The sequence below is a fragment of the Ailuropoda melanoleuca genome, chromosome 8 (assembly GCF_002007445.2).
Source record: "Ailuropoda melanoleuca isolate Jingjing chromosome 8, ASM200744v2, whole genome shotgun sequence".
NCBI lineage: Eukaryota > Metazoa > Chordata > Mammalia > Carnivora > Ursidae > Ailuropoda > Ailuropoda melanoleuca.
Window position 1 is genome coordinate 67,512,666 of NC_048225.1, and position 12,483 is coordinate 67,525,148.

General features: G+C 45.3%; 1 protein-coding gene across 2 annotated transcripts; it reads left to right on the forward strand.

Moving 5' to 3' along the window:
* Positions 1–1,715: 1,715 nt before the first annotated feature.
* HNRNPU (heterogeneous nuclear ribonucleoprotein U) lies at positions 1,716–12,162 on the forward strand. 2 transcript variants are annotated; one of them, XM_034666628.1, is made up of 14 exons: positions 1,716–2,610; positions 3,471–3,582; positions 3,667–3,740; positions 5,806–5,945; positions 6,684–6,783; positions 7,209–7,321; positions 7,654–7,917; positions 8,207–8,326; positions 8,748–8,876; positions 8,966–9,134; positions 9,402–9,656; positions 10,003–10,190; positions 10,558–10,629; positions 11,047–12,162. In XM_034666628.1, exons 1-14 carry the CDS (start codon positions 1,920–1,922, stop codon positions 11,098–11,100), a joined length of 2,481 nt encoding a protein of 826 aa, XP_034522519.1. In that variant the 5' UTR covers positions 1,716–1,919; the 3' UTR covers positions 11,101–12,162. The 2 variants fall into 2 exon arrangements, with proteins under 2 accessions (XP_034522519.1, XP_034522520.1); XM_034666629.1 differs by having other exon boundaries at positions 1,718–2,553.
* Positions 12,163–12,483: the final 321 nt, after the last annotated feature.

Consider the following 12,483-nt stretch of genomic DNA (forward strand, 5'->3'; position numbering starts at 1 on the left):
ACTTAACATACTAACAACGATTGTCATAAATTGATATTTAGGCATATAAACTTTCATAGTTTACTTATTCCCAATTAAATGGACATGTTTTTAATATCACTAATATTTAAAAATGTGAAACCATCTAAGGATACTTACCACCTTAAAAGGCCATCATAATAACTACATTTAATTTTGATTCATGAAGGGACTGATTATCCAGTTTGTGAACACGTAAGCCCCCTGTAGCTCTCCTCCCATTCCTCCCAAGGAATTTGAAACTCCAGTTTGCAGAGTTGTTTATAAGCTCCAAGGCCATGATAACCAAAGGCTCAATGAGTTTTTGGCACTATTTGGAAGTTTCAACTCTAATCATTTCACAAATGTTAATATTTCATCTTTATAATAACTGCATGGTAAAACACATGCTTCTCAAAAGCTATGAAGAAACTTTAAAAATTTACTAATCGGTTAAATCATACTAGCCTATGGGGCAGTGTTCATACTGTTCCAATTTCAAATTAACATTGGGGCAGCATTGCTGTGCCAGCTACAGCACCAAGCAGTGGGTAGAACTGACCTCCTTAGAGATAGTGGAACACTGGCAAGTCACTGTGCAGATTGTCTGGGGTTTAAGATGTTCCCTTCTATCATAAATCTATATTCTGTCCCCCCTGGGCAAAAACCTCAAGAACACGCCCTTTATTTAGTCAAGAGAAAAATGAAACTTCTAAAATACACCAAAAGATCGTCTCTTTTTCTTTTTTACAAAATCCCAGCCCTTGATTTGTCGTGAGCTTTTCTTAGTTTCAGCATGATTTATTCAGGAGTATTTCTAGCGCATCAGGAGCAGAAGCGGAGTGGAAGACCTAGCCGGGTCTCATTGTTAGCTACTGGGACGTCCTAAGTTGGACGGAATTGATCTTGCAGAGGTCTGTCTCTCTGGGGAGGTAGAGGAAACTCAGAAATGCCACCCTGAGGCTAATTTCACGTCTTCGGCTCTCGGCAGCAGGAGAGCAGCGGCCCCGAGGAGGCTCGCCCAGCACGCCTCTGCAGCATGGAGTAGAGGCTCACGCTCCCGAACCAGCCCTGCACCGGGGGCTGGGGAAGAGACAAAAGAGATGCTCTGCCCTCGCCCTTCCCGAACTTAAAATCCAGTGCGCAAGGCAGGACCTAGGAAAATTAAACCAAATATGAGGCGGAAGAAACTCCCCCCCCCCGCCCCGCGTACAGTCACTGCCAATTTGTGCTGCACGAATCAACACGGAAATAAGATTTCAAGGAGTTTTAAACAAATAGCTGGAGAGAGATAAGGCGAATCTAAGATGGAAGAAAAGGTGGAGGGCTCGAGTGGAACACGCCAAGTCGAGGCCTGCACGCCTCCGGCTGAATCCGGCCTCCGGGCTGGAGAGGCAAAGAGCAAGCCGAGTGCTGCCGCCACAGAACTAGGAAACCCAACAGAGGCTGCAGTGGATCGCTTTAACTGAAAGGCGGTTTCCTTCTCCTCCATTTGCTCGGTCCCAATTGGAAGCGCACTGCGCGGCCTGCGCCGCGCTCTCGGCGGGTTCGGCGTGGGGGCGGGGAGGGAAGTACGGTAATGGGCGGGGCGGGGCGCGGGCGCGCTCCGGCTTTCCTCCTGCGCAGCGCTCCCGTCAGCGCAGGGGGCGGGGCGGCTATATTACGTGCGCGGCGCCGCCCCTGCGAGAGGACGTTGCGTGCTCGCTCGCGCCAGGCGAGTCTCCGCGTCTCCCTCGCGAACTCGGTGAAAGGAATTGGCGCCGTTCGACACCAGGCGGGTCCGCTCTGCAGCACGAACCCACCTCCAGCCGCAGCCGCAGCCGCCGCCCGGGCCGAGGAGCAGCCGCAGCAGCCGCCATCAGTGGCCGAGTGAGCGGAGCCGAGTTTGAGCCAGCGCCTAGCGGTGAATCGGGGCCCTCACCATGAGTTCCTCGCCTGTTAATGTAAAAAAGCTGAAGGTCTCGGAGCTGAAAGAGGAGCTCAAGAAGCGGCGCCTTTCCGACAAGGGCCTCAAGGCCGAGCTCATGGAGCGACTCCAGGCCGCGCTGGACGACGAGGAGGCCGGGGGCCGCCCCGCCATGGAGCCCGGGAACGGCAGCCTAGACCTGGGCGGAGATTCCGCCGGGCGCTCGGGAGCAGGCCTCGAGCAGGAGGCCGCGGCCGGCGGCGACGAGGAGGAGGAGGAGGAGGAAGAGGAGGAGGAAGGGATCGCCGCCCTGGATGGCGACCAGATGGAGCTAGGGGAGGAGAACGGGGCCGCGGGGGCGGCCGACGCGGGCCCGATGGAGGAGGAGGAGGCCGCCTCGGAAGACGAGAACGGCGACGATCAGGGCTTCCAGGAAGGGGAGGATGAGCTCGGCGACGAGGAGGAGGGCGCGGGCGACGAGAACGGGCACGGGGAGCAGCAGCCTCAACCGCCGGCGACGCCGCAGCAACAGCCCCCACAGCAGCGCGGGGCCGCCAAGGAGGCCGCGGGGAAGAGCAGCGGCCCCACCTCGCTGTTCGCGGTGACGGTGGCGCCGCCCGGGGCGAGGCAGGGCCAGCAGCAGGCGGGAGGTAAGAAGAAGGCGGAAGGCGGCGGAGGCGGCGGTCGCCCCGGGGCTCCGGCGGCGGGTGAGTGCTGCGTTGTACGTTGCGCGCGGCGGGAGGCCCGCGCGGGGTGGGGACCGTGCCCCAGGCCTGCCGGAGCCCCGCCGTGGGGAGGGAGCCCCGGGCGGGGGCCGCCGCGGGGGAGGGAGGGGGCGCGGGGAATCCCGCCCGGCCTCGAGGCCTGCGCGGCCTCGGGCTCGGCGTGTGCGACGGTGGCGGCGGCGCCTCCATTATGTGGCTGGAGAGCCGGGGGGGAGCTGCAGCTGCCGCTGGAGGGGGAGGAGCCGCGGGCGGGAGCCCCGTCGGACCGCGGTGGCGCCGCCGCGCTGCGTGCGCGCGGTGCGGGCACATGTCTCGGGGGGAGGGGAGAGGCCCGAGGGCCCGGGGCGGGCGCGCTTTGGCGGCGCTGGGCCGCGGTATTGTGCAAGGAGCGCAGGGGCTCGGCGTGACGTCACTTCCGGCGGGAGGGGCCGGGCGGGGAGAGCGGGGCGGAAGATCTGTACAATGCGGCCGCGGGGAACGCGGGCCCGGGTGGGGGAGGGGCGGGGAGGGCGCGCGGGCCGGCCCGGCCCCTCCCCCCTTCCTGAACTCTCTTCGGGATACACGTGGGCTCGGGGCCTGGGCCGCGCTGGTTTCCAGGAGCTTTCTCGAACCTTCGAGCAGGCTGGCAAAATTAGGAATGTCTTTAGACTGCGTCACTAACTCCAGGCCGGTTCCAAGCTGATTGTTCTTTGAATTCGCGTTGGGTTCGTCGATTGAAAACGCTTAGCAAAAAGCACGGGAGAGTCGGGCTTTTTGCGTCCACAAACAGGAGGGGGATTTTTTTTTTTCCCCCGGTTGTGTCGCGGCTTGGTCCCTTATGTTAGGGGTGTTGTGTGTTATAGGAGACGGCAAAACAGAGCAGAAAGGCGGAGATAAAAAGAGAGGGGTGAAAAGACCTCGAGAAGATCACGGCCGTGGATATTTTGAGTACATTGAAGAGAACAAGTACAGCAGGTAGAGTAGGCCGATCTAGTTTTACCCGTCCCCGTTCTTTCTTGGGTAGGAGAAGCTGAATCAGGAGACAATTCTGTCTTTCAGAGCCAAATCTCCTCAGCCACCTGTTGAAGAAGAAGATGAGCACTTCGATGACACAGTGGTTTGTCTTGATACTTGTAAGTGAAGCTGTTTTTTCCCTTTCCTCCCCCAGTTACTCCATGTGTCGGTTTTGGTTCCAGAGTATTAGCGGATTTAACGCAGTGTGCTGAACTTAAATGCAGAAAACTTAGTGTAAACCGTTTCTCTTAAAAGCGGGGAGATGATGATGGGTTGTATTCAGATTCTGGTAGCTTAATATTTAGTACAGCATCAGTTGTGTCGTATTGATAATTTTAGAGACTCCAGCAATTTGGTGGTATTTTTTTTAATATGACTAGAAAAATTTCAGTTGTAGGAATGTAAAATTAATGCCAATTTTGGGTTTAGTTAGCTAATGGAAACTTGTAAGACTACCTGTAACTTGTCCTTCTAGGCTCCTACAATAAAGTAATTTCATTTTTTTGGTAGAATTATATTGAGCTATTTGGGCTAGTTAAATATGTATTAATGACTTTTCCCATTAGCACACAAGTATATTCCCTATTCTAAAATATTGTAATATTACTCTTTCAATAACTGCTCTTTTGTTCTCAATTCCAGTTCAGTAGCTGCTGCTTTAACATAAGTTGATTTCTTCCAAAGACCTGGGGCAGCAGCAGTGGGCTATCACTGGGCTACTAGCTTTCTTCAGCAGCGAATGGTATCAATGGCAGCGCTGTAAACACTGCTACTTTACCCAGTTGGGTTGCAATTGAGTATGAGGAAGTATTGCAAACCTCTAAATGGGCCTTGGCTGTCAGATGTGTGATTTTGTGTAAAAACATTTTGTTGGTTTAGTATTTGATAAGAATGCACAATTCTTTCACTTTGATAAATAGAACAAAGTGTAGAAATAATTTGAAAAGTAGGTGGTAACGTGTGAACCTGCCCCATAGATCTAGGGACTTAAAGTTCAGATTCCTATGTTTTCCAATACAAATTACCTTTAATCAGATTTGTGAGAATGTAAATGTTAACTCTTATTAATTTCTTATTAAATATCCTTTACAGGTAGTTGAGCTAAGGGAGTCTTTCAAAAGAAAAAACCGCACATGGAAAAGTAGTTAGTTGATTTGAGAGTTTTATTTTAAATAGTTTGGTTGCTTAAATACAAACTAAGCTGGAATTGGCAAGATAGTGAAGCAATGATTCCAGAAGTTAACGCTACTATCAAACTAGATGGGCTTTTAGCTGATTACCTTGGAACGTCAGCTCATCTATGACTATATTGGGTTCAAACTCAATTTGTTGAATCGAAAATTCTACCAGTGATCAGGAATTGTGAGAGCAAAGCTCATTTAAGAATTCCAAACTGTAGATCTGATTTCCTTTCACCAATAAAAAGAAAACAACTTTTTAACATGAGGTGAGAACTCGGAGAAGGTGCGTGCTGATGAGCCGCTGACCTGAAGGCAGCCAGGTTAAAGACCTTCTCCCGGATTTAGGTAATCCGGGGAGTGGATAATCCCCCGTTCTTATTGACCAACCGGCAAGCCTGGCTTCGAAAAGGGACCTAAAATGCTGTAATATTAACAGTGTTAGACAACCAGGTTTGCACTTTGCTAGGTTGAGGCTGCCTTCTTCACAAGTTTGAGAAAGAATTTAGGATCTAGAGCCCCTGGTGTTTTAAAACTACAAAGTGCAGGATCAACAGCTCTTACCTCCTGTATTTCAAAGTATGTGGTCATGGCCTCCCTTCAGTTTTTTGTGGCACTGGTAAATTCTACCTGGTTCTGGCATGCTTCACTTTGATTTCCTGCTATCCTCTACTGCTTGCCTCTAAGTCAAGGTAAAGAGCAGAGCAGGTATGTATCCCATGTCACATTGTCTTGATTATTTTATATACTTAAAATACACGTTTAACCTTGGTGTTTTTGGTTTTGTAGGCAGTTTACGCTTTAGTTTATAATTTGGTGAGAGTGACTCGGTGGGAGTGGGGCTTAAAGTGAAGGTCAGAGCAGCAAGCAGCATGATCTGTAGAAGCAGTGTGTGCCGTGAGCTTCAGGAGATAAGCAAGAACGTAATAACCAGGTTCTGTCTACGTAGCAGATGTATTTACGTTGGATGTTAAAAGAAATAATATGGTATTTGATATAATTGCAGATAATTGTGATCTACATTTTAAAATATCAAGAGACCGCCTCAGTGCTTCTTCCCTCACTATGGAGAGTTTTGCTTTTCTTTGGGCTGGAGGAAGGGCATCTTATGGTGTGTCAAAAGGCAAAGTCTGTTTTGAGATGAAGGTAAATGCAGTTTTGTGATTTTTTTTTTTCTTTTTTAAAGAACTTTTGTGTGTTTCCATTTGCCTGACAACTTCGGTGTCAGTGGAATTTACCGTTGAAGTTTCTGTGGATTAGAAGAGGGGCTTGGAAAACCTGTAACAGCTAACTGTAGTTGTTACACCCGAAGTTTGTGCTGTGGGGTCGGCCTGTTTGTATTCAGGGTGCTCCTTCTTCATCAGGCACTTGAAAGGCCCACGAAGGGTTTAAAAATAATTTGGGGGGCGCCTGGGTGGCACAGTGGTTGAGCGTCTGCCTTCGGCTCAGGGCGTGATCCCTGTGTTGTGGGATCGAGCCCCACATCAGGCTCCTCTGCTGTGAGCCTGCTTCTTCCTCTCCCACTCCCTGCTTGTGTTCCCTCTCTCGCTGGCTGTCTCTATCTCTGTCGAATAAATAAATAAAATCTTAAAAAAAAAATTTGGTTAGGCTTCAAGTGTTGTTCCAGAGCAAAACATGTTGAATGTATATTTTAATTGGTTTTAAGTTGAGAAGTCAGCCAAGGACTTGACTTGAACCTTTTCTATTTCAAGTTCCAAGCTCTTCTGTCAATTATTAAAGTTTTCGTAAATGTAGGGGAGAGATGGTAAGGGCAGAAGGGGTGTCTTTATATTAGTAGCCAGAGAATTAGCCCACTGCCCAGATGAAATAAACTAGGGTTCAAGGGTTTATCTTCCTCGTAATCATTTATGATTTGATTTTCAGGTTACAGAGAAGATCCCAGTAAGGCATTTATATACAAAAGATATTGACATACATGAAGTTCGGATTGGCTGGTCACTAACCACAAGTGGAATGTTGCTTGGTAAAGTTTCCATATGAGTAGTATGTGCTCACGCGTGTTTAGGGTTTGATTTCAGTAGTTAGCCTCCAAGGCATTCTAAACCTTCTGCCTGTTTTTAATCCATTTTATTAGTATTGTAGGCATGAACGATACTACTAGCAATGTAGTAGGTATCAGCTGACTTTCAGTTTTTCTTTTTTTTCATTTACAATTACTTGTTCTATGACCAGTGGGTTAAAAATCACTATCCCATGGTATGCAGTTTTTCAGATTGTTACATAACTCATTTAGCTCATTAATTTTCTACATCTAGATAAAGTGTAAGTGGAAGAATGTTAGGTTATATACTCATTTCTGTTGATTCATTCCATCTGGAATGTTAAAATATGGTGGGTCATTGGACTGTTTTGAACCATCGATTTCATGAAAGTCAATTATTTTCTTAGGTGAAGAAGAATTTTCTTATGGGTATTCCCTTAAAGGAATAAAAACATGCAACTGTGAGACTGAAGATTATGGAGAGAAATTTGATGAAAATGATGTGATTACATGTTTTGCTGTAAGTCGGCTAAGTTTCTATGTATAAGCAAGAAATTATTAGCTAGGAATTTTTTTAAAGGTCTATCAACGTTAGCCTTCAACTAACCGTTTTGACTGAAAACTACTTAACATGAAGTTGACCTGAAAATCTAGTGTGTTTGCTAAGGCAGCATTGTTTCTGCTTCCAGATACATGTGTTTCATTCTTTATAACTGTTATAAAGCTCCTAACATTTAACTTAAATATGTTTTCCATAGTATAAGCTTCATTCCTCATTTAAATTTTGAAAAATTTTTTAAGAAAGTTTAACAGAAGCAGGTTAAAACCATTAATTTTTTTCTGATTTAACAGAACTTTGAAAGTGAAGAAGTAGAACTCTCCTATGCAAAGAATGGGCAGGATCTTGGCATTGCCTTCAAGATCAGTAAGGAAATTCTTGCTGGAAGGCCACTCTTCCCGCATGTCCTCTGCCACAACTGTGCAGTTGAATTTAATTTTGGTCAGAAGGAAAAGCCATATTTTCCAATACCGGAAGATTATACTTTTATCCAGAATGTCCCCTTAGAGGATCGAGTTAGAGGACCAAAGGGGCCTGAAGAGAAGAAAGATTGTGAGGTACGTGGATTTTTTTTTTTCCTTAAGCATTTGAAGATTACTCTGGCAGAAATGACATTTGGATGATCTGGATGATTGATTCTGCTGTGCCTGTCACTGTCGGCCGGTGATTTTTCTCTTAGTAGCTGTGTACTTTTCTGTAGAGCGTTGAGTTTCCAAAAATTCCCTTTGCTTTTAGGGCAATGAAAATTTATATATATCTAAACTGGGTTCTCATGCATTTAAAAACGTGTAAGGAATTCTTAGATGGCTTTAGTGATAAGTGAAATACCATTTCTTTTTGCTGTAGGTTGTTATGATGATTGGCTTGCCAGGAGCTGGGAAAACCACCTGGGTTACTAAACATGCAGCAGAAAATCCTGGTAAATACAACATTCTTGGGACAAACACCATAATGGATAAAATGATGGTAAGTAAAATTTTTGGGTGTCATCTCAGCATTTAAGAAAGACCAGAAGTTATTCTAATCTTTTTGCCTGTTGTTGTCATGCGTTTTGTTGGTGCTTTAGAGAAAGGAGTTTGTCAAAGTTACACTGGTTACTTAGAGTAGAACGTAGGGTAAACTACCTTCTTGTGTAAGGTAAAGTGCCTTCCAGCGGCTAGGTTTTACTTTTTTTTCTATAGAATTTTTTGAGCTATCAACATTCAGTAGCTAAAAAAGAGGTGAACAGCAGAGGATCTTGTTACGTCAAGTGACCCTTTTCATAATGGTAATGAGGAAAGGCGGTATTTAAGTTAGGAAATGTGTGGTTTCCACATAGATCTAAGCTGATGCTAAAAAAATAAGCTTCATTCACAAGGTCAAAGGAACTTTCTAACCTGTAAAACAGGTGGCGGGATTTAAGAAGCAGATGGCTGATACTGGAAAACTGAACACGCTGTTGCAGAGAGCTCCCCAGTGTCTTGGAAAGTTTATTGAGATTGCTGCCCGTAAGAAGCGAAATTTCATTCTGGATCAGGTAATCTGTAGCTTTGATGTTGAAAAAAGGAATGGATTGTTGTGTTTGGTGTGGAGCTAATGTTCGGGTTTATACCCTTTGTTTTCAAGACAAACGTGTCTGCTGCTGCCCAGAGGAGAAAAATGTGCCTGTTTGCAGGCTTCCAACGAAAAGCTGTTGTAGTTTGCCCGAAAGACGAAGATTACAAGCAGAGAACACAAAAGAAAGCAGAGGTCGAGGGAAAAGACCTACCAGAACATGCAGTCCTCAAAATGAAAGGCATGGAATTTAATTCTACTACCGTGTTCACATCTTTTGTGATTTATGTCTGTAAACTTGAGTGAACGTTGTCTGCCAGCAATGCTTCGACGAGTCACGTTCACTCCGTGTCAATGGATGTGTTTGGTTTGTTTCTAGGAAAATAAGTGAGTAAACCAGGAGTAGACAGCATAGTGTGGTTTCAGAAGACGAAAGCCCCTTGAGTTTAGGCTTTGGGGTTGTGGGAGTCAGCGGGGTTTTAAGCTAACCTGATGTCCTTCCTTGTAGGGAATTTCACGCTGCCTGAGGTAGCCGAGTGCTTCGATGAGATAACCTATGTGGAACTGCAGAAGGAGGAAGCCCAGAAGCTCTTGGAGCAGTATAAGGAAGAAAGCAAAAAGGCTCTTCCGCCGGAAAAGAAACAGAACACTGGCTCGAAGAAGAGCAATAAAAACAAGAGTGGCAAGAACCAGTTCAACAGAGGTGGCGGCCACAGAGGACGCGGCGGCTTCAACATGCGCGGTGGCAACTTCCGAGGGGGAGGCAAGTCCTGGGCGCGTGGGGCTTGTTCGCTTCAGGGCTGACACAGGTGCTGAGAGTCTCCTGGTTGGGGGTCCGTGTGGGGTTTAGCAGAGTTTGGCCTAGGACATTCGACTCTTGGCTTGATCCTGCTGCTCTAGTAACTGGTTTAAAATCTAGTGACTCGATAAATACGCGTAGGTGATGTGAGTGGTTAAATGAAACACTGTGCTTGTCTTCAAAAGTGACTTCCCCCCCGCGTTCAAGGACTGGTCCGGAGGAACCTGTCGTTAGTCCTATGTGTAAAGGAGGTACGACAGCACACTGTTAAAACTAACCATCTCTTGTTCAAACCATCTCTTGTTCATAGCTCCCGGGAACCGTGGCGGCTACAACAGGAGGGGCAATATGCCGCAGAGAGGTGGCGGTGGCGGTGGCGGCAGTGGCGGGATTGGCTATCCGTACCCTCGTGGCCCTGTGTTTCCCAGCCGAGGCGGTTACTCAAACAGAGGGAACTACAACAGAGGTGGAATGCCCAACAGAGGGAACTACAACCAGGTAACGATTTAAGTCCCTCCAGGCACGATGCTTGGAGGATTTAGTCTGGAAGGTTGTAGGTGTGTGTCACAAACCTCAGTAAGAATCGTAAGCAGCTCGTTGTGTGTGTCTGTATGCAGTGATGTAAGAAAGACTAGTGATGGTAAAATGAGGCCCACTGAATTTTGATTTTTCAGGTGAACTAGCATGGAGTCAGGTGATGCCTTAGATGAATAAGTTAGATACCTGAGAACAAACCTGCAGAGGGTTCCCAGAGCAGAGCTTCATAACTGCTAGCAGTCAATCCATTTCTGTGCCGCTGCTTCCCCCGTGTACAAACATGACAAACTGTGCTCTGAGTTCTTAAAAGATTTCTTTTTCTCCCCAGAACTTCAGAGGACGAGGAAACAATCGTGGCTACAAAAATCAATCTCAGGGCTACAACCAGTGGCAGCAGGGTGTAAGTAATTTCTTATGTGCTACGGACATTAATTGTACTTCAAGTTCATAAAAATCAGTCTTGAAAAACTTGTCCAGGGTTTGGAGTGTTTATAAGTGTTACAGGGCAAGGTGTGAATTTAGGTGGAGTTTGTTGTAATTTAACGTTATAATAAAATACTCTTTAATACAAACGGTTCTTTTATTGCTAGCTTTAATTGTATAAACTAACCAAGTCATGATGTGTTTCCTTTTGTAATGTGTTTATTGATAATAATGGGATATTAATACTAACTAAATCTGGTTTGGTTAGAGATCAGAGGTATGACAGGTATATATTTGTTTCCAGCAGTTACTCTGAATTAGATTGTCATTTCCTAAAAGCAGTTTGAGTGGCTTATTGATGTTTTTTCTTTAAAAAAAAAATTTTCTCTTACAGCAATTCTGGGGTCAGAAGCCATGGAGTCAGCATTATCACCAAGGATATTATTGAATACCCAAATAAAACGAACTGATACATATTTCTCCAAAACCTTCACAAGAAGTCGACTGTTTTCTTTAGTAGGCTAACTTTTTAAACATTCCACAAGAGGAAGTGCCTGCGGGTTCCTTTTTTAGAAGCTTTGTGGGTTGATTTTTTTTCTTTTCTTTTTTGTACATTTTTAATTGCAGTTTTAAAGTGAATCGTAAGAGAACCTCAGCATTGTGCACGATAAGAGAATGTGTCAGTATTTCAGGGTTCTACATTTTATCTGTAAAATGTGACTTTTTTTTTTTATCACAACAAAAGTAAAATGTTGCTTTGTACCTGGTGTCTTTTATTAAGAATTTACTCCCCCCATTTCTCACAGAGATAACAGTCGGGAGTCATTGTCACAATATAATAGAAATGTTAGCAACCAGATTCATGTAAGGACTAAGTGGTCCTCATGAATTGCATAAGACTCTGTACCGCTCATAGTACACTCCATCCTCTCTGTAGTTCTCTGAGTAGTGGCGGGGGAAGCTTCAATAGTAGTTGCCGACAATAACGGGGAAGGCTTTTTCTTTTTTTTAAATAACAATGGAATTGGCGTAATTGGGAATGAAGATAACACTTGGAACCGAGATGGAGAAGATGGAGTGTATGTAGAAGGGCTGTTAAACATGTAAAACTTGGTTGCTTTATTTGTGGAGGCTCAAACTTGTGAAGGTTCAATACCATACTTTTTCCATTTGTTCTGCATTTTGATTCTGAAAAGAAAGCTGGCTTTGCCCATTTCTTATTAAAAAAACTTGTTGTAAATCCAGTTGTCTAATGGGATCTATATGAAGTTAGCTATGTCTGTATGCCCTTCTCCCACAAAATACTGTATAACTAGTGTGCTTGTAGTAGTTTACTCCACCGTCTTTGTAAGCTAATGACATTGTGAGTCACCCATTTATATCTTAATTTTTAATCATGTCAGTTCTTGAATGGGTATCTCCTTAGCCTGCTGATTTCTTTTTCTTTCTAAAGAAAGTGGGTGGAGAAATTAATTTAGACGTTTGTTTGCAATAAAAAGAATTCATTTTACTCTTGTTTTGGGATTCTCGCCATCAAGGTTCAAAATCCCTTTATAAAACTCCCAAGAGGAGAAAATTTAAGTGTGTGCTTTCTGGACAGCTTATTCTTTACTCTGTACTTTGGAACATTTAGGTTTTAAAAACTTAAATGTATACTGACAATTGACTCTGAATTATGAAGCAAAGTTGAATTCTTCCTTCCCCTCCCCCCCCCAGATGACTTAACATTTTAATGAGGGGAAATGGTGTACTGGCTGGGAGAAGTTAACACTCCATTTACCATCTTTACAAAATGCTAATGGCTGTCCTCAACCGAATATCTTATACGCAC

Excerpts from the sequence above, each read along its gene's own strand:
- HNRNPU (XM_034666628.1), top strand. The coding sequence starts at position 1,920 with ATGAGTTCCTCGCCTGTTAATGTAAAAAAGCTGAAGGTCTCGGAGCTG. Across the intron at positions 3,583-3,666 it reads GAAGAGAACAAGTACAGCAG|AGCCAAATCTCCTCAGCCAC; the intron begins GTAGAGTAGGCC and ends TCTGTCTTTCAG. Across the intron at positions 10,191-10,557 it reads ACAGAGGGAACTACAACCAG|AACTTCAGAGGACGAGGAAA; the intron begins GTAACGATTTAA and ends TTTTCTCCCCAG.